Below are 27852 nucleotides of genomic sequence, written 5' to 3' on the forward strand. Positions count from 1 at the left end.
CCCACTACAATATTGTAAAGTAATTAGCCTCCAATTAAAATAAATTAATTAAAAATACATAAAAATTTTTCTTGTCACTTGAATATAATTTTCTTTTAAAATACTTCTTTACTATAAATGTATCTGATCTTCATTTCATTTTCTTCTATAGCAAGATTTAAAAATGCATAAAATATGTATTGTCATGGAAATCCCAAATATTTCTCTCTAAAGTGAAATGCATGAAACAAAAAATATTTATATACATACATTATTTAATAAAATGTTTAATAAATCAGATTTTAAAATAAATGAATAATTTATTTTAAAATTAAAAATAGATAAGTAAAAAATAAAGCGTATTCATTTCATCATGTGGATAAGGTCGTATAGCAGGGAAATCGGAAGGTCAAAGTCTAAACGGAACACCAGAGAGAATAGAGCATCATTAATTTTTAATTTTCTAATTAAATGATACTAAAAATTCCTAGTCTCTCCAGTTATGGCAGAAGGCCTTTGCACAACGAGCAGACTTCTTTTCCAGCCTCCAGGAAGGCTGGTTTTACTTTCTGTTCACAAAGGCATTCGGGTAGGCAGCACTGAACTCAGCCCTAGCTGAACCCACACCCAGCTCTGCCGTGTCACGGCTGCAAACTTGGGCTTCTCTACCCAGACAGCATTCCCCTGCCTTCCAGTTTCCTGGGCATTATTTGGAAGAAAGAGTTCCAAAACCCCCAAACCTCAGAGACCTCAGAAGTCAATCAGTTCACTCATAAATGAAGGAAGAGAGGTCCAGACAACTGCTGAATTTGCTGCCCAGTATCACAGAGTGGGTGAGAGTGAACCATGGCATGCCAGAGATAGCGAAGCTACTTCCTCAAAGCAGACAAAGCGCAGCTCTTGGGTAATACAGAATTAACACAGAGAGAGGTCAGGCCTTTGGGAGGTAATACCAGGAGGTAATTCTCTAGGGCCCTGGAAGCATCACTACAAACAAACCTCATGGAGGTGATGGAATTCCGGTTGAGCTATTTCAAATCCTGAAAGATGACACTGTGACAGTGCTGCACTCAATATGCCAGCAAATATGGAAAACTCAGCAGTGGGACAGGACTGGAAAAGGTCAGTTTTCATCCCAATCCCAAAGAAAGGCAGTGCCAAAGAATGCTCAAACTATCACACAATTGCACTCATCTCACACGCTAGCAAAGGAGTGCTTAAAATTCTCCAAGCCAGGCTTCAGGAATACATGAACCGTGAAATTCCAGATGTTCAAGCTAGTTTTAGAAAAGGCAGAGAAACTAGAGGTCAAGTTGCCAACATCCACTGGATGATTGAAAAAGCAAGAGAGTTCCAGAAAAACATCTATTTCTGCTTTATTGACTATGCCAAAGCCTTTGACTGTGTGGATCACAATAAACTGTGGAAAATTCTACAATAAACTGTGGAAAATTCTGAAAGAGATGGGGAATACCAGACCACCTGACCTGCCCCTTGAGAAATTTGTACACAGGTCAGGAAGCAACAGTTAGAAGTGGATATGGAACAGACTGGTTCCAAATAGGAAAAGGAGTATATCAAGGCTGTATGTTGTCACCCTGCTTATTTAACTTATATGCAGAGTACATCATGAGAAATGCTGGGCTGGATGAAGCACAAGCTGGAATCAAGATTGCTGGGAGAAATATCAATAACCTCAGATATGCAGATGACACCACCCTTATGGCAAAAAGCAAAGAAGAACTAAAGAGCCTCTTGATGAAAGTGAAAGAGGAGAGTGAAAAGTTGGCTTAAAGCTCAACATTCAGAAAAATAAGATCATGGCATCCGGTCCCATCACTTCATGGCAAATAGATGGGAAAACAGTGGCTGCCTTTTTTGGGGGACTCCAATCACTGCAGATGGTGATTGCAGCCATGAAATTAAAAGACACTTAACTCCTTGGAAGAAAAGTTATGACCAACCTAGACAGCATATTAAAAAGCAGAGACATTACTTTGGCAACAAAGGTCCACCTAGTCAAGGCTATGGTTTTTCCAGTGGCCATGTATGGATGTGAGAGTTGGACTATAAAGAAAGCTGAGCACCGAAAAATTGATGCTTTTGAACTGTGCTGTTGGAGAAGACTCTTGAGAGTCCCTTGGACTGCAAGGAGATCCAACCACTCCATCCTAAAGGAGATCAGTCCTGGGTGTTCATTGGAAGGACTGATGTTGAAGCTGAAACTCCAATCCTTTGGCCACCTGATGCGAAGAGCTGACTCACTGAAAAAGACCCTGATGCTGTAAGATTGAGGGCAGGAGGAGAAGGGGACGACAGAGGATGAGATGTTTGGATGGTATCACCAACTCGATGGACATGGGTTTGGGTGGACTCCGGGAGTTGGTGATGGACAGGGAGGCCTGGCGTGCTGCGGTTCATGGGGTTGCAAAGAGCCAGACACGACTGAGCGACTGAACTGAGCTGAACTGGAACATCCGTCCTGACAGGAGAGTCTCTATTTGCCTGGGATATTTGGGAACTGGACAAAGTTTCATGAAAAGAGCTTTGGAAAGGTGCATCTAAGTTCTGACTCCTGGAGGACATGGAGACTACACATATTAGCCCAAATCTTCAGGAGGGGTAGAGGCTACAGGTCAGTCATGCAGGCAGTATATGACTGAGCCCAAATAAAACCTCTGAACACCAAAGGCTCAGGTGAACTTTCTAGTTGGCAATAGTATTGTCAGTTCCCACACCATAACTGGAAGGACATAACACTGTCGATGGCTCCATGGGGGGAAGAGGCCTAGAAGCCGCACATCTGGGCCCCTCCTAGACCTTGCTCTTGTGTCTCTGCTTTTTCCTGGTTCTGCTTTGTATCCTTTTGCTCTAATAAAACTGTAACCATAAGTTCAGGGCTCTCATGACTTTTGTGAGTTGTTGCAGTAATGAAACCGAGGCTGTGGTGGGAACCTTCCAACTTGCAGCTGGTGTCTCATGGAGAATTGTGCCTTTCACATGTGAAGTCTGGCCTGACTTGGGTGGTTAATGTCAGAGGTCAAAGCAGCTCCCTGTCCTACCATCTCCTGTATCTCCACCAGCAAAGAGACTGCAGTAAAATTCCCTGGAGCAGGGCCTTCAAGTCTTTGCCACCTGAACACTGAAAAGAAGGCTCCTAGAAGTGGGCACATGTCCTGCCTCAGAGCAAGTGTCTCCTGTAGGACCTACTGAGGAGATCCGAGAGAGGGAGAAAGGTGGACTAGGAAAAACGGAAGCAGCTCCAAACTGATGAAACCCATGCAACAAGACCATTCCCTTTCTTCTTATCTTACTAGGGGCCCAGAAGAAAGGAGAAAGGGCAAGGGAATACGTTAGAAAAGTCATCCTATCCTCTCTCATTTAATCTGAGTCATGAAAACATGTCCCACCTCTCTACTGGCCAGTGACTTCCACTTGGGAACAAACAGAAGCATTTCCAATTCAGCAACCAAACTCATCAACACACAAGTGTTCCTTCCAAAAGGCTTAACCTGAAGCTAATTAAGAATTTAGATCTAACTTTCAATTTACAGAAAATTGAAGGAATTAGAGAAATGAGACCATGAGGAAGCAACTGGACCAATCTGAAAGGTATCTATAGGAAAACTGGGTTTTCTTCTCTTGACCAAGTCAATGGGAAAAAAAACAAAAAAATGGGAGAAAGGAACTCTGGTAAGATTAAAAAAGTGACTCATTACCAAATGCAGTCAGTGTTCCTTGATTTACATAAACTGGCAAGAAAGGACATGTTTGCAACAATTAGAGAAATTTAAATATGGATTACTTATTTATTATTTAGTTGTGATAATGGTATTGGGACTAAGAAAATATTTTGAGATGTATATGGAAATATTTGGAGATAAAATATCATGAAGTCTCTTAAAATGCCTCAGTGTTCCTGTTTTATAGTTTTGACTTTGGAGCCATGTAAATAGTTTAAACAGTTTTAAAACAAAATTAAAATAAAAAATTTAAACTTCCAAAATCCAAAATGAAATACATGAACCTAACTATAGGTCAAATTGGCATGTTAATGACACAGAAAAGTATTATGTCAAGTGACTTTTAAAATCCAATATTTTGACTGTACATCCTAAGGACAAAAAAGAACAAAGAAATTTTAAAGTGAGATAGTATTGCTACAAATAATGTTGGTATTGTTATCTTAAAGCATTAATAGAATTATTTATTTGCTTTACCCCATTATTTACTATGCAATATATCTTTTATAAATATATACTTATTTAAGTATAAGTATATACTTAATTATTTATTTATAATTTTATGCACAGGCATAGTATAGCGCAAATAATTCTAATGATGTCATCAGGAACCAAGGTTTTCAGAATAAGAGAAATGGCATTCAAATATAAAATGCAAAGAAATAAAATCTTACAAATGAACTGAACATTATCAGTGTGAATTGATGTTTCATATTTTTCTTAAAAAGTTCGTATTCCTTGCTTTTGTCCTCTGAAAAGAACAAGAAGCACCATTAACACACAGCAGTGAGCACTCTTCATCACTAGATTGATAGTCTCTAAATACTATTTCCCATTAAAATGAGCCAGGGCTTTCTGATGAAACGGCTGAACCTAAGGCTTGGCAGAAAATGTACAAGATGAGCCTGGAACATCTTATACAAGAAAACTATCAAAGACTACTGGAGTCATATCAAAGGGACAAAGGAGCCAATACAAAGGACTCTCACAAACCAAAGGTGGGACTATTTGAACCTAAAAGAAAAACTGCAATGTAGTTAAACAGGTAAGGTATTTAAAACCCACCAGTATAGAATGATACTGAAAACAAAAACATTATACTTTGCGAGGCTGCTAGGGCATCAACTTATTGCTTCAAAAATTAGTAAATGAAAATAACAAATGAAGCTTTTTATCCAATTTTCCCATATAGATTGTATTTTATGATAAACAAAAGAAAACTCTAATTAATAAATTAATATAGAAGGAACACAATTAGAAAATTATTTTTCAACCATTAATTAAATGATTGTGAAATGAGAATTTATAATGGATGGACTCACTGGAAATCTGAACATCACAAAAAGTTAGCCAAACAGGCATTAAGGGCAAGGCATCAATGATGGAGCATTTTTTGCTAAAAAATTGAAACTGAATCTAATCAAGCTTTCAAAGCCTGTCAATTTACAGGAAATATAGGGGACAGTGCAAAGTCATGGGATGCAACTAGCTATTATCAGACTGCAGAAAATTCTACAGGACAAAACTTTTTCTTTAACAAATAAACACCAAGAAAACAAAAAGAATAAGAGAGAACTATTAATGATTAAAAGACCTGAGAGACACACAGCTAAATATGAAACATGAGCCTTTGAAACCCAAATAAAAATAAATCAACTGTAAAGAAAAAAAAAGAATTTATAAGACAATCGTGGAATTGGAATACTGATAATATTAGATCATACTGAAGGAAGTACTCATTTTTTTTCAGTTGTGATAAGAATGGTCTTTTAGAGGTATACACTGAATTACTGACAAATGAAATTATTTTCTGCCTAGGATTGAATCAATCCTAGGGCAGAGTGGGAGGACTAGGTAAAACAGGGTTGGCCATATATTAATAAATGTACAAAGTAGATGACAGATACACAGGGCTTATTATAATACTTTTTGTAATTTTGTGTATGCTTGTAAATACAAATAGGATTTTTTCCTTTAATTTTCATTAAAAAAATTAAGAATTAAAAAATTAAAGCACTAAAAAAGATGAACAAAAATAACAAAGATGACAGTTAATAACTGTCAAGTTCTAAGTGATGGAAATATGGATTGCTTGTGTTTTCTGTATGTTTGAAAATGTTTGTAACAGTAAACAAAATTGTAAAAGCACTTCAAGCCAGCAAAGACTCAGAGCTGGGTCAGGTTAAAAGGACTGCGAAATATAGCTGTGGACGCCTAATGCTGGCTTTGACCAGTAATGCCTTCAGAAAATTAAAAGCAAATAACAACAACAAAAAAACCCCAAAAAAGTTCAAACTTGAAATATTAAGGAAAAAGGACCTAGAAAAAAGGACTCCAGCTGACAAAACAGTAACACATGCTTACTATACTTGTAACATAAAGGATCTCCAATTCAGAGTAAAACCACAATACAGTCCAAAAATGGGAGGGGAAGTGTCTTGAGATTTTATTTCCGGGCCTGATGACAATCAGAGAAAGACTGAGCTAGAACCATGTGCCCTAAAGCCTTAATGCTTCAAGTGACATGGGTACAAAAAGCAACCTCATGGAAGCGCAGAGCTTTATGATTTGAGGTTATAAAATACACCAAGGCAAAGCTAATAGGCTACTTGTTACTCAGATACATTAACCAGCCTCTGAAATGAGAAACTATTGCAGAAGCATTGCTCCTTGACAGCATCCTATGTATAGCATGGTCCTGTGTTCCCTGGACCTAAAAATGTTCTTTTCCATACCTGATGATGACACATTGGTTCTCTCTGTCAATTATCATATTTCTGAACATATTATCTGCAAGAGCATAGATATGTGGTGGGTTCTCATACTGTGCCTGGAAAAGCAAAACAAAACAAAACCATGGTCAGATAAAAGCAACACATTTCTTTTCTTGGCTTTGGAAATGAACATGCCACTGTATAGTCCCCATCTTAAAGGCTGCGTAATACAAGAATCATAAAGTCGCCAAGATCCTGAGGAGGTACACCTAACACAATGAAGATGGAAGGAATTTGGAAGGACTTTTCTGTAGGCCTATGAATGATTCAGCCTTCAGACATGACCCATGGTCTTCAGGTACTCCAACACCACACCCTTCTACGCGCAGCATGCCTCTGCAGGCCACATTCCGTTTCTAAAGGTCTCTGAAAGGCATTTGGGCAACAGGTCTTAAGAGAGGCCTACTAAAAACCTGGATCTGACTTGTACTAAATCAGAAATTCTACACTATTTTTTTTCCCTAAGAGGCAAGTTGGAGATCTTGGGACCCTAGAGGAAATTGAGACTACTAGAAAATAAGGAAAAAAACTTATTTTCCATAAGAAGAAGGCAGGAGGTGTGGTTCTTTAGAGGGATAAACAGGTTTGACCAGTTTGTTCCATCTCAACATGGAAAAACAAAAATTCCTACCACACCAAGAGAGTGGATTTGTACTTGAGTCTCATGGGATATCTAAGCTATGCATAATATAAATTCACCAGTAAATTCACTGTGTCAGGACGACTTCAGCCCTGCTTTCTTCAGTTTCTTGGCACCACTTCTACCACTCCCACCAAAGTCACTAAAAAGAAAAATACTTCATATGGTGGAAAGCTGGAGAAAGAACACTCCTTAAATTTAAGACTATGTAACACAGAAGAGTGAGAAGAAAGTCACATCCAGAGTGAGAAGATATTTAGACTCTGTCCTTCCCTTCTCTGCTCTCCATCTCTAGAGTGGGGATAACAAGGTCCATGGTATCCACATCTCACAAGGCCACTGAGATGACACATGGGAAAGTAATTAGAAAAGGTTAGTGAAACACATAGCTAAAGTAGAATGTACTGCATCCCAACTTTGAGTCTTATTATGCAACAACTTACTATATCATATGGGGCCTGCCCCAGAAATGGCCGCTCATCGCAAGCTCTGGCGGATCAGAGCTGAGTGACGAGGAGGGGTGACTGCTTTGATGTCTGCACCCAAGTTAAGCACTGATGTATCCAGCGCCCATGGCTCCCTATGTGTGAGAAGGGGTCCCAGGAGGGAAACTGCTCAGCGAGGTCTAAAACTCATTCCCTGGGACTGATGAACTGGATAATTCTATATAGTAACAAAAATATGTCATTCCTGCCTTCACTTCACAGTCAAGGGGATGCATGGATGGGACTGCAAGATGTTCATTCACGATTACATTTAACACTTCTCTGGAAATAGAGGAAAAGAAAAGAGAACAAGGGAATTCCCTGCCAGTCCAGTGGTTAAGACTCTATGCATTCACTGCCAGGGACACGGGTTCAATGCCTGGTCAGGGAACTAAGACCTCACATGACACACGGCACAGCCAAAAATAAAAACAAAAATTGGAAATAGCGTGGAGAGAAAGCTGTGAACAGTGGAGGGAAAGGAGTGGGCAAGTCGTTGTCCAGTAAGGCCTCAAAGTCACTTAACTAGTTATACTTGACCTCTGTGCATCACTCTATTTTTCCAACTGGTTTCTCATCTCTGGGCTCATGGTATTTTTCAGCTACTGATGAGAATTACCCCTGGAGGAAGGGATGGCAACCCACTCCAGTATTCTTGCCTGGAGAATCCCTTGGACAGAGGAGCCTGGTGGGCTATGGTCCATAGGGTCGCAAAGAGCCAGACACGACTGAGCACGCATGATAAGAACGGTAGGGTAGCCATTTCCTCTACCTGACTCTGCCCTTGCCTGAAACCCCTGAAAGTCACTGAGACCTGACCTCAATTCCTAGCTCCAACACTCAATAGATTCAATTACTTCACCTCTATGAGCCTGTGTTTCCTCATCTATGAAACAGACATGCATCGTAATACACGGCCAGCATCCAGGGCTGCTTTATTATTGTTGCAAATATAAACATAGTACCTGGCACCAAGTAAATACCAACTTTACAACATTCTGTTGCCATCAGCAGTTAAAAATAAATGTATTTTTTTAAAATTCTAGGGCATTTCTTTAAAAAGAACTCTTCAAAAGATGAATGGTCTAAAAGGGACTCATGTAAGAACGCTTTTCAGAGCACTGGAAGGAAACAGCAGGAATACACAGCGCTTCCATCCACCCCGCCTAGGCCGTCGCTGCGGACTCCAAGCCAGCTCCGTGCTGGCGGCCCCGGGCCCTGCTGATCAGGGCGCCAGGGCAGGGCCAGGCTCTGCCGACAGTGTTTCCCTTGTGCTGGGCTCCCATAAAGGCAGCATTATCAAAGGTCTTTCGCGTGGCAGCCTCCTTCGGCTCCAGCTACCAGCACCATTCATCTGGCAACAATGGGGTGGGCTCTTGCTCTGGGTAAATTGCCTTCCACTTCAACTGATGAATTTGTGTGGGCTCCCTTTTGTTTGTTTTCCAGGGGTCAGGATTAATGGACGCTCTTGTGCTTCTGCTGCAAAGGAAAGAGGGAAGGAAAAAGATGTAGAGATGGGGAGGCCTGGGGAAGTGAGGAGCCAGAGAATGAAATATACAAATTAGGATTACAGATTCTATTTTTATGTCACAACTGAAATGGCTATGGAGCTGGGTCTGAATAGGGATGAGGGTGTCACATTAATAAGTGAAATTAAAAAAAATTTGCTTTTCATGTTCCAGTCACAGCCACGGTTTCAGTGATTTGGAGAGAATGGTTCCCATCGCCCAATGTATTTTTTTTACCGATTACTTAATTTTTTACTCTTTAGAGTTTTGTGACATATGTGGAAGGAAGAAGATGCCTAAAGCTGTAAGTCCTACATTCCATTAAACTAATATTGTATATAACATTCCAATACTAATAGTCCTAAGCTTTTTTTGAGCTTTACTCTAAGGAGCAGCACATCATTAAAAAAATCAAACAATGTAACCTATTTAAGCTTCCCCAATAAATTTATATAAGAAAATGCAAATGTATTGCCAACTTCAATTGCCCATACATCATAAAAACCCCCAAACACTACAGTAATTTATGTGGCATGTAACTTACCGCTCCTTGGTACATTTCAATTTCCTTTTCCCCAAAATATGGCATCTGCTTGAAAGGGTTGACTGAGATTAATACAGATCCTATATATGTCTGAATTTAAATCCAGTTAAGGTCTATCGTTAATCTTCACAGCTACACATTAAGCAACCAGATGTTATCAAGAATTCATAATGATTGTCCCAATGAAAAGCTCATGGGTTTGTTTTCTAAAAGATTACAAATAAAGACAAAAACAATTACCAAGTAGTTCAGGTTTTGTTCTTCAGGAAGAGTAATGAACTTAATTACCAAGGTATTACAAAAATAAATCATTACTTTAAGTGAATTGAAACACATTCTCTCAAGACTGGTGACATGCATGGCTAGGGTAAAAAACCAAATGATCAAGGACTAAAAAGAGCAAATATTTTTTTCCTTGGTATCTCTTAGGTATACTGAGAACATATTCATTTACTTGTTTAATAAATAGAGGGATATAAGATGAACTGAACAGTCCTGCTCTTTAGAAGCCATGCAGAATTGAGTTGTATCCATAAGTAGAATTCAGAGCAGAAAATTACAAATGCATATAGATCAGGTTGTGGAGAAGGAAATGGCAACCCACTCCAGTATTCTTGCCTGGAAACTTCCAAGGACAGAGGCATCTGATGGACTACAGTCCATGGAGGACTCCAAGAATCGGACACAACTGAGCATCTGAGCATAGATCAAGTTTAGGGAAGAAGGTGTTATTTATGTATGGGAAATTCTGAAAGGCCCCTCAGAAGAAAATGTGTTACTTATGTCTCCAAAATGAAGTGCTATTATAACATACAAAATATTTCTATTTATCATTCAATAATCAACTAGTTCGAATTCGATGTCTACAACTTGCCAGGCACTGTTACATATGCTGGGGATATACAGCAGTGGACAAAACAGAACAGATGTTAAAATATCATTAAAAAATGCAAACATCAACAAAAACCAAAACATACACAATACTCAAAACTGTTTCTTTTAATCAATGACTTCAAAATGTTTAGAAATTTTGCAGTTAAGAATGTAAAGCTAGGTCTTCCCTGGTGGCCCAGCGGTTTAGACTGCCTCACAATGCAGGGGACACAGGTTCGATCTCTGAAAGCTGTGAGATTTCCTTCCCCAAGGGGACATTTATATATTAGGACCTGAGTGTCAAATAGAGCAACACAGGAAAGTGTGATCAGATTACCAAGCTCCCTATGCCCAGTTCTATTCTACTCTGGCCTTGGGCAAGTCTCATCTCTAAGTGGTGGTGATTGGATGATGGGGTAAATAGAACCTATTTGATAGGTTTTGTTATGAGAATTAAGCAATACAGTATCAAATGCTCAGTACAATGTCTGATATGTAGTAGAGGCAGTTTCCTTAATTCACATACTTCAAAATGCTCACTGTGTCACCTCTGAGAAGCAGTGTTAGTGTTATTGAATACAAATGAGTCAAGTGTGGAATGGATCATATAATATTTAAAAAATAATATTGATACATGAAGGGAAAAATGGGGAATGATTTGGCTGCAATTTTGCTTGCTTTTTCACTAAACAGAAAGATTTTCAGACTCAAAAGGGCTGAACATGAAATACTCAGTTCAGTTTAGTCACTCAGTCGTGTCTGACTCTTTGCGTGAAATACTGGGTTGGCCAAAAAGTTCGTTCAGCCAACCCAGTAGCAGCAGAGAAGATAGGTCCCTTTTCACAGCATACCCAGATGCACCCTGCACTGCTCAGGCGCAGGGGCAGACCATGGCACTGAAAGAAAATGCAGATGAGGCAGTGAATCGTAACTGAAAATCACCCCAGAATCAAGGAAGAAGGGCCAAGAGAAAACATGGTTCCAAGTGCCAAAGTCAGAGGAGGCCAACAACAGATTAGAAGCCGACTTTTTTTGAGGTAAGATTTAGAACAGATTTATTGTTAGATTTAGTAAGCAGGTCATAAGTGTGAGTGGTGTTACAGCCAAGACTCAACAAGCGTTGATAAAAACACACACTGATCGAACACATACATGTATAGATCACATTGATTTAAGTTCCCGATGAAAACCTTGATACTATTTTAATCCTATTTTACTAGGAGGAAACTGAGGCATGAGAAATTTTCAATATTCAGAAAATACAGCATTGCTATGATCACATTCATTTCAGAAGAAGGCGATGTCTACGCCTACATCTGGAGAATGGGTGCTTCTTCCTTAGCTGTAATGGGACTACTATGAATGCCACCTGAATGAACTGATCACTGCATTCAGAGAATACAGAGCTGCCAGAGGGGGACTGGCAAGAGTGTACTCATTGAAAAAGACCCTGATGCTGGGAAAGATTGAGCACAGAAGAGAAGGGGGCAACAGAGGTTGAGCTGGTTGGATGGCATCACTGACTCAGTGGACATGACTTTGAACAAACATCAGGAAATAGTGAACGACTGGGAAGCCTGATATGCTGCAGGCCATGGGGTCGTAAAGAGTCGGACACAACTTAGTGACTGAACAACAGAGAGGAGACTTTCTTGATGGTCCAGTGATTAAGACTTTGCCTTCCAATGCAGTGGGTGCAGGTTCCATCCCTGGTTAGGAAACTAAGAACCCACATGACTTATGGCCAAAAAACCAACACATTAAACAAAAGCACTATTATAACAAATTCAATAAACACTTTAAAAATGGTCCACATTAAAAAAAAAAAATCTTGAAAAAAAAAAAAAAAAAGAGTTCCTAGAGGACCTGAGCTATAGAGGCAAATTTGGAAAGCTCAGCAGTGGCCACAGGACTGGAAAAGATTAGTTTTCACTCCAATCACTAGGAAAGGCAATGCCAAAGGATGCTCAAACTACCACACAATTGCACTCATCTCACACGCTAGTAAAGTAATGCTCAAAATTCTCCAAGCCAGGCTTCAGCAATATGTGAACCGTGAACTTCCAGATGTTCAAGTTGGTTTTAGAAAAGGCAGAGGAACCAGAGATCAAATTGCCAACATCCGATGGAATACCAAAAAAGCAACAGAGTTCCAGAAAAACATCTATTTCTGCTTTATTGACTATGCCAAAGCCTTTGACTGTGTGGATCACAATAAACTGTGGAAAATTCTGAAAGAGATGGGAATATCAGACCACCTGACCTGCCTCTTGAGAAATCTGTATGCAGGTCAGAAAGCAACAGTTAGAACTGGACTGAAACAACAGACTGGTTCCAAATAGAAAAAGGAGTATGTCAAGGCTGTATATTGTTACCCTGCTTATTTACCTTATATGCAGAGTACATCATGAGAAACGTTGGGCTGAATGAAGCACAAGCTGGAATTGAGATTGCTGGGAGAAATATCAATAACCTCAGATATGCAGATGACACCACCCTTATGGCAGAAAGTGAAGAAGAACTAAAGAGCCTCTTGATGAAAGTGAAAGAGGAGAGTGAAAAGTTGGCTTAAAGCTCAACATTCGGAAAACAAAGATCACGGCATCCGGTTCCATCACTTCATGGCAAATAGATGGAGAAACAGTGGAAAACAGTGGCAGACTTTATTTTTTTTGAGGGGGGGGGCGCTCCAAAATCACTGCAGATGGTGACTTCAGCCATGAAATTAAAAGATGCTTGCTCCTTGGAAGAAAAGTTATGACCAACCTAGACAGCATATTAAAAAGCAGAGACATTACTTTGCCAACAAAGGTCTTTCTAGTCAAGGCTATGGTTTTTCTAGTAGTCGTGTATGGATGTGAGAGTTGGACTATAAAGAAAGCTGAGTGCCGAAGAACAGATGCTTTTGAACTGTGGTGTTGGAAAAGAGTCTTGAGAGTCCCTTGGACTGCAAAGAGATCCAACCAGTCCATCCTAAAAGAAATCAGTTTTGAATGTTCATTGGAAGGACTGATGCTGAAGCTAAAACTTCAATGCTTTGGCCACCTGATGCAAAGAGCTGACTCGTTTGAAAAGACCCTGATGCTGGGAAAGATTGAAGGCGAGAGGAGAGGGGGACGACAGAGGATGAGATGGTTATATGGCATCACCAACTCAACGGACATTGAGTTTGAGTAAACTCCGGGAGTTGGTATGGACAGGGAGGCCTGGCATGCTGCAGTCTGTGGGGTTGCAAAGAGTTGGAGTGACTCAGTCACAACTGAGTGACTGAACTGAACTGAACCCAACCTTGGTTCTCCAGTAAATAAATCTGGATTGGGTTAACATAAGAACTCCTATAGGAGGCAACATTTTTTTTTTTTTTTACTGTTAATAATCTGCTATGTTGCTATGTGAAAAGACAAAGTCTTGATTTTCACTAAGTAGTCTATATAAATTCTGACAAGGAGATGTTCAGAGAAAAAAAAAACTTCTTTTGGAGTATTCTAGGCCAATCATGAATCAGTCGTGAGTCAGACTGGAAGAAGGATCTCAGTAGGGCTTCTCATGGGAAGTATTATTTGAGGGGGGACTCTTGAAAAGCAAAGTTTGGTTTGAAATGGATAATGTATCTTCTATCTACACTAAGTAGCTACAAATTTACTTAAATCAGAATGGAGACAAGAGAATTTTATTTGGAATTTAAAGGAAACAAACGTATTTTTCCCACCTGCCTGGGTCTGCAGATACCTCAGCTACTTTCAAGAGAGCACAGGTCTCCTCCTGGGTTGGGCCACTTTCCAGATAACTCCAATACTCACTCCCACTCCTTGCTGCATAATTCAGGTGTGCCTTTGGAAAAAGCTGTTCCATCACTGTCTCCACCCACATAACTTTTGGCTAGAAAGGTGTGGCCCAAGGGTAACTTTCAAATTGTATGGAGATACACAAGGCTATGATTTAAAAAAAAAGAAATAAAATAAATGCCATTTTACTATTGCCAACAGAATATGCAAGACAGAAGAGAGCCAACAGATCTTTAACTGACTGGCTCCCAAATGTTTGTCCGTGGATCCATAAGCTTTCATTGATCTGCAAAAAGAATGACAAAAAGAGAAACAGAGCCCTCAATTTTTCATAAAGTCCAATTTTTTCAGTATAAAGGGCCATCCTTTACTCTTAAACTATTTCCTTTCTATTTTGGGGGTGTTAAAATATTCTTTCTTTTATGAAATGTGATGGTAGCACAGCGTCTATAAATTTTTTTTAATGGTCTTATAAGGAAAAGTTTTAACTTTTTTAATATTTAAAACAGCTCATACTCTATTTTATTTTTTAAACTTTAAACTTTTTATTTTGTTTTGGGGTATAGCCGATTAACAATGTTGTGGCAATTTCAGGTAAACAATGAAGGGACTCAGCCATACATACACATGTACCGATTCTCTCCCAAGCTCCCCTCCTATCCAGGCTGGCCCATAACACTGAGTTATGTTCCATGAGTTATGAGTTCCATGTGCCATACAACAGGTCCTTGTTGGTTATTCATTTTGAATATAGGAGTGTGTGCATGACCTTCCCAAACTCCCTAACTATCCCTTCCCCCTGGCAACCATAAATTTGTTTTCCAAGTCTCTGAGTCTCTGTTTTGTAACAAGAGTTTAACATTTTTAAAAAACATTTTAATAGCCAGTATTCCCTCTAACTGTCCACACTGATCTAGTCAACCTCCCTGGATTCATCACTGAGGTGGGGCAGGGAGGTGAGGTGATGTGTGAAGTCACATATGTGGAAATGATGGAACTTGAGCCCCTGGCTTTGGCCATCAGACCCACATTCATCTCACTGCAGCAACATCCCCCCCCATCCCCAACATGAACTGGCAGCAAAGGGCCAAACCTCATTTGGAACAAGGGCACTGCTTTGAGCTCTGGTTGGTCTGGCACAAGTGTCTCAACTCCTAATTGTAGGGTTGAAAACGCCAAGCACACTTGAGTGTGGTCTTTGAGGAAAAACAAGTTTGGAGAAAGTTGGACCCAATGAGGCCATGGTGCTTTGTTCAAGAACTATTTTTGTCAGCCAAGTGGCTGTAAGTGATGTCTCATCAAGCAGAGGGCGAACACAGCAAGGTCCCTCCTATATTTTAGAACTGAAATTGTAAGGGTGGCAACACTTAGGAAAAATAGACAGGAAATGAAACCTTCCTGGTCCTAGGATAAATAACTGAAAAAAATGGGTTTTCCTTGGTTGACAATGTTTGCATTTTCTAAGCAGATCTTTTTTTCCACTGTGGAACAAAGAAATGTGCAGTCAGCCTGAATGCATTAACCACTGATTGTTCCAAAGGCTGACCTTCAGCACAAGACAATGCGCTGCTATTAGATGCAGAAGAGGTCAAATGAACAATATTATAACTTAATCTAAAATTGAATCTCTTCTCGTCTTCACTATTGAGCTTAGAAGAGAGGGAGGGGAAACTCATTTACAATACCAATGCGATCCTATCATAATAATATTCCCTTGGCATTGAACTGATAAAGGAGGCTCTTATCTCCTATTTAGAGGAAAAGATTCGCAGTTAGACCCTTGGTATTATTTCATAAACATCCAAAAGAGCCACCAAGCTTCCTCAAAGCTGAAAGCTGCTCTGTGCTATTGCCGGAAAGCACACTGATGTCGAATTTCTCATATACTGAGTGGGAAGAGATTTCTACAACACAAAGTCTATTAGTGGTCAACTAACTCATTTCCTTGGTAGAACACATGATTAGTCAGTCATTGATTCAAAGACATTAATTCAAAGAAATCAGCCCCCTCTGTGTGAGTCATTTTAGAATTCTGCTGTCTGAATATAAAAAGCAAGACTTCATAGTCAACAGATTTTCAACAAACACTTAATATAATGCACCATGCCAAGAATTATGTGGAAAAGAAATAAACAATGCAGGATGGTGCCATTGTTCAGCTAAAATTAATAAAAAGGCACATGCATGTATACACATGTCTTGCTGTTGTTTAGTTCACCAGGGAAGCCCATACATATATGTCTATATGTGATTAAACTGAAAAATACATTAGGTTACTAGGAGCAAACTTTATATGGTGGGATTCCAAGGGATTTTAGTGTTCTTTCTAGTTAACTGCATTTTGTAGATCATGTTAAATGAACATTTATTGCTTTAAAGTTGTTTTTAAACTTCACTTTTAAAAAGATATGTAAAGGACACAATCCCTGTTCTTAAGGAATTTCTAGTGTTTTAGGGGTAAATGACCATAGGGGAAAAAGCGAGTCTGTCTGAGTTGATGATGGACAGCTGCTGATAACCACTGACATTTTTTTCTTTTCTTACCCAGCTGATCAAAAACCATGTCTACATAAATAATGAGCCCATGTTCTAAGAACATTACAATAAATAGTGAGTTCAATTACATTCATTGGAAATTAGCCTTTTATGGGCTTGTCAATAAACCAATTCTCCCCTTTAAAAGTTTCTATGGTAAAATGCTGTAAAGTAATTAGCCTCCAATGAATAAAAATAAATGGAAAAAAAATAAAAATAAAAGTTTCTATGGTAAAATGCATCTGAATGTCCAAAAGCAACTTTATAAATGAGTTTTTGGAACATAATTCAGAAATATGAGAGAACTTGTACACCTGCCTTAATATGTGATAATAATAACTAACACTAACCATGTATTCACTGCATTTGTTATTTCATTTCACCCTAAACAGCCTCATGTAGGAGTTTTTATCATCACTTCCATTTTACAGGTCAAGAAATCAAGGAACACAGATCACAAAACTTGTATAAGATCACCAAGTTCATGCAGATTAAGGCTCAAAGCCAGGCTGTCCAGATTCATTCCAACTTTCTCTGGTCCATCATCGGCCAGTTTCCATGGGTCTCGCACACAAAAGTTATTGAAACCTTTCAATGATAAGCCTAGACAAAGTGAGCATATTTCAACTTTTTTGCCAAATAAAACGAAAACTTACAACCGCATACAACTGCTTCCATACAATTAAAGGAAGCTCTGCACAGGTATCTAGGAGTCAGCAAATGTTCCCTGTAAAGGATCAGAGAATAATTAGTTCAGGCTTTGTGGATCACAGGGTCTGTTGCAAATACTCAAGTCTGCCACTGTAGCGTAAAAGCAGTGTCAGACAACACTTTAAAACAAGTAAAACAACCAGCATGGCTGCATTCCAATAAAATCCTGCGGTGGGTGGGGTTTTCTCTGTAGGCAGTGGGCTTCCACACCTGATCAAGATGCTATTATAATGTGCTTAGTGAATCCAAATATATCTATTAATACTTAAAAGCAGGGGTTTAGGGATTTAACTATCCAGATAATTGGTAAAATTTCCTATGGTAAACAAGAAACAGCACAGTATTGGTTAGAAACATCCAAGTACCTTGGAATGTTTATTAGCATAAATACCTACTAAGTTGAGCTCCTTCCTCATCAATGATGGAAATGATGCAAAACTACTGCTACATGTTTATAGATGCTTTTATCTAAGAGTAAGAGGAGCGGTGTAAATAATACACAGAAGCTATGGATGTGAAGACTTTACCTCCCCAAGGTTTAGAGGTTAAAACCTAAAAAGGTATGTTACAGTGGTTGCAAAGACTCCACTTTTAATGGCCATCCAGAACACCGTACCCTCAGAAGCCACCAACGGCATCACCACCAAGAGCATAAACCTTCTGGTACTACTATACAGCTTTTCACAGACTCCTGCTTGTCTATGACCAATTCTACAATAATTATACTAAAATAACTTTACATAGTTGCACCAAACAGAACTCCTGAATCCTGCAGGAACTTAAGCAACTATCTCTCTATGAAGTTTATAATGAAGTCAACACACATTTGAATCAAATTTCCGTTCTGAATGTTTTCCAGTCCTACCCAAAATGGCATCTGGCAAGCTAAGACTGAAACATAAAGCACAACTCCAGAATGTCAGACATTTTCAGTAATTGATCTTCGCTTCTCTTATTTCTTTTACTAAACTAAGAATGCAGAAAAACAGGCAAAATGGCATATATTTTGCATGAGGCAATCTTTTTTAAACCTTTTAAGTCTGGACTTATCAGTCTCTGCTTTGCAATTAGGGAACATTACTGATAGAATTCTGCAGATCAGGACATTCTTTAGGAAGAGCACAGGTTTTAGACACCACGTGTGTGGCTAGAGCACATCAAAGGTACAGTGCCATGGACTGAAATAGAGAATACTGGCTTCATCTTTCTGTTTTCCCCACACAGTGTGGCATTTGGGATCTGAGTTCCCTGACCAGGGATTGAACCTGTGCTCCCTGCAGTGGAAGCACAGAGTCATAACCACTAGATCTCCAGGGAAGTCCTTGGCTGCAATCATGATTTTGAGGCAGGAAGATACTTTAAACTAAAAACACCAGGAAAAAACTTTAGCCCCGTAGCACTGAAACATATAATTACCATATGTAAAATAGACAGCTAGTGGGAAGTTGCTATATAACACAGGGAGCTCAATCCAGTGCTCTGTGACAACCTAGAAGGACGGAATGAGGGGAGGGGAAGAGGGCGATTCAAGAGGGAGGTGTGTTAGTCGCTCAGTCATGTCCGGCTCTCTGTGACCCCATGGACTGTAGCCCACCAGGCTCTTCTGTCCACGGGATTCTCCAGGCAAGAATACTGGAGTCGGCTGCCATTCCTTTCTCCAGGGGATCTTCCCAACTGAGGGACTGAACCCGGTCTCCTGCACTGCAGGCAGATTCTTTATCATCTGAGCCATGAAAGAAGCCAAGAGGGATGGGATATATGTACACTTGTGGCTGATTCAGGTTGCTCTGTATGGTAGAAACCAACACAGTATTATAAAGCAAATGTCCTCCAATTAAAAATAAATTAAAAAAAGAAAAACAACTTTAGCACCATCTTTGCCCTTCCCATAGCCTGAATCAAGCAGCAAAAAGTACAAAGCCACATTCTGAAATAGTGAAAATGACTTGAACACATAAGCATCAGTTTGGAATTTCAGATGGTCTCTTACTTAGATGTCATCTTATTAAGATGACACGTCGGAAGGAACCAATAAAGGATACAAAAATGTAGTCGTCCATGTATCTCTTCTTTAGATTCTCCACGATGGCATTCTCTGTGATCTTGGAGAGCAAGACCATGTCATCCACGCCACTGTGCTTGACATTGTGGCTCTGCCAGTGGTACCGGTAGGCTCCTTTGCTTCCCTGCAAACAGAAGACACACAATTATGAGGATGGTTCATTTTCTCCTGGAGGGAAAAAAAAACTGTTACTAAGTTCCCAAATATTCTTTTTTTTTTTTTCCAAATATTCTTATATCCAATAAGAACACGCAAAGCAAACAAGCATCTTGCTATCTAGATTCAGATTTCAGCTTTGCCACCTAAGTGAAGTGGGGAAAGGTGATCTAAGCTTTTGTGTTACTTAAGCTTCTCTCCTTAACAAAAAATGGGAAAAATAAGACCCAGTTCACAGAGTTGCTGTGAGGATTAAATAAAACAACACATAAAGCACCGTGCAATATCCAGAGTATGGCACAGTAAATGATCAATAGGCTTGGATAATTCCTTCAAACTTACCGTAGAATTAACTGGCAAAATAAGCAATGAAATAGAAACGTTCCAGACTTGTTTTGCAAATTACATGACAGAACTCAGAAGTGGAAAGAATATGCATCCCACAATGGTTATGTCATGTGGTCATAATTTCTTAAGCCATCTGAATTGCTTTCCACCCATAAACTTATCACTGTTGATGCAATATTAACTTTCCACATTCAAAGATCAGCCTTCCCAGGTAGCTCAGTGGATAAAGAATCTGCCTGCAATGCAGGAGACATAAGAGATGCAGGTTCGATCCCTGGGTCAGGAAGATCTCCTGAAGAAGGGCATGGCAACCCACTCCAATATTCTTGCCTGGAGAACCCCATGGACAGAGGATCCTGGTGGGCTACAGTCCACAGCGTCACAAAGAGTCGGACACAACTGAAGTGACTGAGCATACACACACACATTCAAAAGATAAGCTACATTTTGATGACTGATCATACATGGAAATAGACAGGATGGCCTAAACATGAACACAGAACATGCTATAGACAGAAGAACCTCATCTGATCCCACGGCCTCCTTGGCTAGGTAGAGCCCTTGTCTGCTTACTGGATTTACAACTTAACACCAGGGGTGGCTCTGAGCACCAGACAGGATTTCCTATCACTTTGGCAGTTCTGCCATGGGATCCCCGTGTGTTGGGCTATTCGCCACGCCCTGGGATTAAGGGCAGATGGGAATACCACGGTGGCTGCACTTGGGGAGTTTCTGAAGGACACTAGATATCCATCAAATTATTCATAATTTGTGTGTCAGCAACAGTCAATCTGTAAACATGTGTAAAATGGGTGTTCCAGGAGTGGGTGGAGAGTCCTTTGCCCCGGGAGAGACGGAAACCACTTCCTGGAGAAGGTGCCATGAGAAATGGATCTGTAATATTTTGAATTTGCCAGACAAGACTAGACAAAGAAGGACGTTCATTATAATCTACACTCACAGGCAATAAAAAAAGTCAATGCATATGAAATAATGACAAATAACACATGACAAGATATTGGAAGGCTCTTTCTTCCCTTGGAGTTCTCTGTACATTCTACTGGACTTGTCACACACTGGACGAGGGTGGTGGGCCCTGAACTGAACAAGACTGGCTACTCTCCCTCCTCAGGAATTCAGTTTTGGGGGGAGCATCCTTTTGGAGGAGGGAGTCTGAATAAAGAAGAAGAAAAATTCTGAACAAGGGTATCTAGAAAGGCCACCTGTCAAACGTCAAAACTGGGATGAGAAAAGGCAATAGGCTCTTTGAGAGAAGGGGGAGGTGGAAGGAAACAGGATAGGTAACATTTTAAATTTCCCTTTAAAAAACTGCATAATGTTTTCTCTGCGGGAGATATGGGTCCTTTGATAACAGCAAATTCTAAGAGTTTCTGGGAAAGAAACTATTATAAAACCAGCCAAGGAAGGGGCCATCGTGGGAAAAGCATAGCGCCATGGGTTCAAGCTCCAAAAAGGCGTTCGGGAAGGCTTGCCACCCATGCTGCCTTGCAGAGGGAAACCATTACATGATATATTTGACTTTCTCAGAACCACATGCAGCATCAGTTCTACAAAATTACCTCAAACCTCACCATTCTCCTTCCTCTTGTGGCAAAACAGAAAGCACTGGCCACAGGATGACTCACTGGGTCTCAATCGAAGGTCCCCAGTCTATTTCCAACCAGATAAAGATTCCTGGAGACTCCTCTGCCCTCCCTCCTTTGCCAGCTTGAATATTCTTTCTGGACGCCTGCAAAACTTGCTATGCAGAGAAATCTAAGGTCCTGGAGTAACTAACCAGTATGTGTGTTTCTTTTCGACACCAATAAATATCCTTCTACTTAAAAGGGGGCCAAAATGTTATTTTCTCTTTAAAAATAGAAGCACAGTTGAACAAAACAGGAGGGCTACTAATAAGTTGTTATTTAATGTCTACAAAGGGCAAGAAATGGGGGAGCTCTATGTCACAGTGATGTGTTTCTACAGATCCACAGAAATGCCTTCTCAATGCAACCCAAGTCCGTCTTGGTGTCCAATCTAACTGTCTTTTCCCTCTCTCTCACTGCAGAGTGATACATTACTGTCTGTCCCAACTCAAAGGCAGTGTCCTCTTTCTCCTGGCAGTTACTCCCCAGTACAACAGAACTCCTTGTGTGGAGTTTCAAATATTCCTCCACACAAAAAAAATTCCGCTGGCTGGTTCTCCAGACTTCTATCTACAAGAGGATAAGGAAACCAACAGAATGACTGACAGTTGCTATGAGCAAGGCAGTGAGTCATTTGATTTGAGGCGAATGCTCTTTTGGCCATTCCAAACAACACCAAGAGCGAGAGGGAGCAATCAGGGCCTTCAGAGGGGGAAGGCTGACCTGCCCAGAGTGCCAAGGGCAAGGTCAGAACCCACGCATGGGTAAATAAAAGCTCGGAGAGAGGGCTGGGCGGGGCAGTTCTAGCAGAGGGTGAGAACCGGATCAGGGAGCCTGGAAACCAAACAGGGATGCACAGGCTTCCAGTCCAGCCCAGGGAAGCTTAAATGTTCCCCACAGCGAAAAAGAACAACAGTTTTCTGTTTTCCTGTAGGGGACCACAGACTTTGATCACACAGTGACTTTCCCAGAGGCCTTCCTTGGAACAGTCACAGACAGTGAGTAAGTGGGAAACAGTGGGAAGTGGTTGTCATCTTACAACCCTGGACAATATCCTCAGAAGCAGAAGCTGAGAGTTGCCATCAGATCACAAACTATGGTCCTAGAATTATGTGGATAAGAATGGCGCTCCTGGTGGCACAGAACCCCAACCCATTTGCTTCTTCCTCCTGCCCCTAACTGGGAGGGAAGGGGCAGGACAGGCTGCCACACCTGCTGGGGCAGGACCTGAGGGACGTCCCCATCTGGGTGAGGAGGGACATTTTTCCTCATGGCCAAGGTCCAGGCTACCAGGCCAGCACCTGCACGAGACTCCGCTTCCTTCTCTTCTATGGGCTTTCTGGGTGGGTAACACCTTTTTGTTTCCCAACCAGAAAAGGAAATATTTGAATAAGTAGGGGCACTCAGCAAGGTATTTCATTTCCTAACAGCTCTTGGTGGGTGAAGCACTGTTGTACAAAGGACAGGAATGTGGTTGCTGAGGCCCCAGCAAAGAAATGATAATAATGATAATAACAATGATAATGATGATGATGATAAAAGGTTACTCCTAACCCTGACAACAATGACAAGTTCTGAAAGAGAAGGACTTCCCCAGCAGCCCTGTGGTTAAGTCTCCACACTTCCAAAATAAGGGGCATGGGTTCGATCCCCAGTGTGGGAACAAGGAATCCACATGCTACACAGTGTGGCCAAGAAGGGAAAAAAAAGAAAATATGAACGAGATACCTCCCACTAGGTAAAGATTGAGTGCAGACTTTCTCAGGTCCATAGTTACTTTCTAACTATGAATCAGCTGATTAAAAAGCATGGATTCATATTCAAGTTTTAAAACGTGGGGTGTGCCCACATCCACATAATGCCTGGCATACTCCTCACATTTAAGAGGTGACACCAAGACACAGAAGTACCTCATGCGGAGGAAGAAGCCAGGGCACTGACTTTAAAAGGCGGAGTGTCACGAACTGGTGTGTGTTTAGCAGGGTGGGGACCAGGATGAGCAAAGATGAGTCAGCGCACAAAGGCAGGTACTGTCCTGAAAGCCAACCTCCACTCCCACAGAGAGGCCCCGGGGCAGCCCTGCCCACAGCCAGGGCGCTGCCACACTCTCACTGGTGTCTCTGAGCACTTTCCTTCCTTGGTTCATCCTGGAGGGAGGAGATGATCATATCCTGGGTAACGTGACTTCTTCAAGTGCCCTTAAGATGCCCAGGAAAGGGAGGCCACCAAGCATGCTGTGTAAACACAAGAGGCTCAGTGTTGGGCAGGGCCTAGGGGAGGGGTGGCCACACTCACCCTTGCTCTCCTGTAGGGAGAATATTTGTTGTTGTTCAGTCTCGTGACCCCATGTCCTTCACTATCTCCTGGAGTTTGCTCAAACTCATGTCCATTGAGTCAATGATGCCATCCAACCATCTCATCCTCTGTCGTCCCCTTCTGCCCTCAATCTTTTCCAGCATTCGGGTCTTTTCCAGTGAGTTAGCTCTTTGCATCAGGTGGCCAAAGTATTAAGAGTTTCAGCTTCAGCAACAGGCCTTTGAACAAATATTTAGGGTTGATTTCCTTTAGGATTGACTGGTTTGACCTCCTTGCAGTTCAAGGGACTCTCAAGAGTCCTCTCCAGCACCACAGTTCAAAAGCATCAATTCTTCAGCACTCAGCCTTCTTTACGGTCCAACTCTCACATCTATACACAACTACAGGAAAAAGCATAGCTTTGGCTATATGGATCTTTGTCAGCAAAATGATGTCTCTGCTTGTTAATACACTGTCTAGGCTGGTCATAGCTTTTCTACTAAGGAGCAAGTGTCTTTTAATTTCATGGCTGCAGTCACCGTCTACAGTGATTTTGGAGCCCAAGCAAATAATGTCTGTTACTGTTTCAACTGTTTCCCCATCTATTTGCCATGAAGTGATGGGACCAGATGCCATGATCTTAGTCTTTTGAATGTTGAGTTTTAAGCCAGCTTTTTCACTCTCCTCTTTCACCTTCATCAAGAGGCTCTTTAGTTTCTCTTTGCTTTCTGCCATTAGGGTGGTGTCACCTGCATATCTGAGGTTATTGATATTTCTCCCAGCAATCTTGATTCCAGCCTGTGCTTCATTCAGCCCAGCATTCTGCAGGATGTACTCTGCATGTAAGGTAAATAAGCAGGGTGACAATATACAGCCTTGACGTGCTCCTTTCCCAATGTTGAACCAGTCCGTTGTTCCATGTCGGGTTCTAACTGTTGCTTCTTGATCCACATACAGATTTCTCAGGAGGCAAGTAAGGTGGTCTGGTATCCCTATCTCTGTAAGAATTTTCCAGTTTGTTCTGAACCACAGTCAGAGGCTTTAGGGACTCTCAGGAGGCCTCTCCAGCACCACAGTGTGAAAACATCGATTCTTTGGCGAGGTATCATGAAGAGAGTTGTGTGGGACTAGGGACAGAAACTAAAGTCACACAGACCAATACAAATGCTGTTAACTAAACAGAAATAATGGGCATACTCTCTTTGATCCAGCACCTTTATTTTAAAGAATTCACCTTAAAATCTACCAAGGATGCCAAGATGTATATAAAGGGTTCTTCACTGCAGTGAAGTGTGTAATGGGGAAAGGTGGACACAGGGTTTGAAGACCTATCAGATCATGGCACATCCTGAGAGGAGTTCCATGTCACTGGAAGAAATCTGCCTGTGCTGACTTGGAAAGTTCTTCAAGACCCACAGATGTATGAAAACAGCAATCAGTATGTGAATTAAGTATTGAATGACACATTAAAAGACATGTGTTGTAATTGTTTTCTTGAAAGATACACAAGGTTCCATCAGGGAGAAGGCCTCCGGAGAAAAAGTGACATTTACTCTCCATTTTAAACTTGGCAGCACAGTGAAGTTTTTTATTGCTATTTTAAACCACATGTATGTGTAAGTAAAATTTAAAAACAAACAAGTGTTGGGGACTTCCCTGCTGCTACAGTGGATAAGAATCCACCTGCCAATGTAGGGGACAAAGGTTCGATCCCTGGTCAGGGAAGATTCCACATGTCGTGGAGCGACTAAGCCCATGTGCCACAACTACTGAGCATGCATGCTGCAACTACTGAAGCCTGTGTGCGTAGAGCCCGTGCTCCACAACAAGAAAGGCCACTGCAGTGAGAAGCCAGTGCACTGCAACTAGAGAAATGCCCCCACACAGCAACAAAGACCAGTGCAACCAAAAATAAGTAAATTAATTAATTAATACAAAATAGAAGTGTTGAATATGATGCCAGTGAAATCAAGCATTTTCCGGGGATGGTGATTTCCAAAAAACCTGGGACTAGAATGCACCCGATGTTATAAGCAAATCACCCCCAAAGAGAGAGAAACCATATTCTTATTGTCAACAATGGACAATGGGCAATACTCTGGCCTGCGGATGAGCTGAACTTGTTTTTTAATGGGATTTTCTGACCCAGTGACTCATAACAGGAAAGGCATGGACATCTAATTCTCTGGTAGATGGTCCAATCTTTTTAACTGACAGTCTGGGTATTCTACTTTTTGCAGTTCTGCTGTTTGACTGGAATAAAACACTTCCATTGCAAATGATGGAAAAATCAACCATAAATATTTGTCTATGTACTGGGCACAGTCAGCCAGCATTGTGTTTCAACTTCATGAAAAGATCACTGCCCTCTCTCCCGCCTCCACACACACACACACACACACACACACACACACACACTATTTTGGTGGTGTGAAGACGGATGTCTGAAGCAAGTATGTGTCGGTGCTAAGCTGCAACGAACAAAGCACAAGGAAGGGGTGTTTCTGGAAGACTGAGGGCTAGGGTGAGCACGGGCAGTCAGGAACCCACTAAACTCCTAATCCCCTCTGTCCTTAAGGTAACTGGGACTGACACTTACTGAACCCATAAATAGATGCTGAAGCTTTATGGTATCTCAATGGATTCTCACAATACCCATAAGATGTGAATATTACAATCATGCCACCGCTATTTTACAAATGGGTAAAGTGAGGACTGGGATTATAACATACCAAGTTGCTTCTGCTTGGAGAAGCTGAGGATGGGAAAGTCCATGGGAGATTAGCACATAGAGTAGGAGGCCCAATGAATGTAGAAGATGTGTTCCTTAATTTCACTCATGTAGGTACATGTGAGCTGATCAAAAGCTGAATATTTGTGCAGCATTTCCACATACATGGCCTCAGTTAATCCCTATGACAAAGGACCAGGGCTGAAACCTGTCATGGGGATTTCTGGCTTCCTTTTCTTCACTCTTTCTGCTATACCACAGCTCACTTCCAATACCATTGTCAAGGCCAAGCGTGGACACTGGCTCCAGGATCACTAGATCCAGTGGTTTCTAAGTCAGGGTTGGCCAGAGTCACTACAGCAAACCCAATTTATCATCCAAACCAAGAGACTGAGTGCAGAAGGGGATGCTGTTAATGATAAAGCTGGAACAAGAGGCATCAACTGGGACCGTCTCAGGCCGCATGGCTGCATCTGTGACCAACCTGATCCCAGAAAAATCACAGGCAACTCTCAGAGACCAGCCCTCCCAGCAAGATCCTCAGGGTCTCCCACAAATCAATAAGCCTCTCTGAGGCTCTCAGGGCCTCTCAGTGGCCTGCTCAGGAGAATGAGGTTCCTGATATTGCACTGCCCCAGAGGATAATCACACCAACCTCAAATCCTTCTTGGGGTAGAGCTGGTTTTACATGATGACATGATCAGGGGCAAAGTGTGAATGGTACAGACCAGTCTGGCAACAGTGTCTGGGCTAATTGAGTAGGGGAGAGAAAAAAAGGTCTGGAGGAAAAAAAAAGAAGAGAGAAAGATGGCAAGGTGCCCAAATTTGGTTTTAATTGCAATCATCATATTATTAATACAGAATGATATCTCTGTATGGCAAAACAGTTGTTAAAATGATGTGGTTCCTTATGTAAGTGTAGTTTCTGTATGGTTTTACTTCTCTGCTGAGTACACAATTTATAAAATGTATATACACATATACAGTTCTTTTCGGTGAAAATATAAGATACAAACAAGGGATAAATACTTTGTACA

The 27852-nt window shown here is 41.0% G+C and overlaps 1 protein-coding gene across 1 annotated transcript in view; it reads right to left on the bottom strand.

The window, feature by feature from the left end:
* MYO1E (myosin IE) overlaps positions 1 to 27852 on the bottom strand; it is a 212954-nt gene that overhangs the window by 99321 nt on the left and 85781 nt on the right. Inside the window, exons 2-4 of the mRNA XM_043918799.1 lie at positions 19620 to 19763; positions 9674 to 9763; positions 6458 to 6552 (exon numbers count right to left, since the gene is read on the bottom strand). Coding sequence (XP_043774734.1) covers positions 6458 to 6552; positions 9674 to 9763; positions 19620 to 19763 — 329 coding nt within the window. The remainder of the gene's footprint in view (positions 1 to 6457; positions 6553 to 9673; positions 9764 to 19619; positions 19764 to 27852) is intronic.

This window comes from Cervus elaphus, chromosome 12 (assembly GCF_910594005.1).
Source record: "Cervus elaphus chromosome 12, mCerEla1.1, whole genome shotgun sequence".
Taxonomy (NCBI): Eukaryota; Metazoa; Chordata; class Mammalia; order Artiodactyla; family Cervidae; genus Cervus; species Cervus elaphus.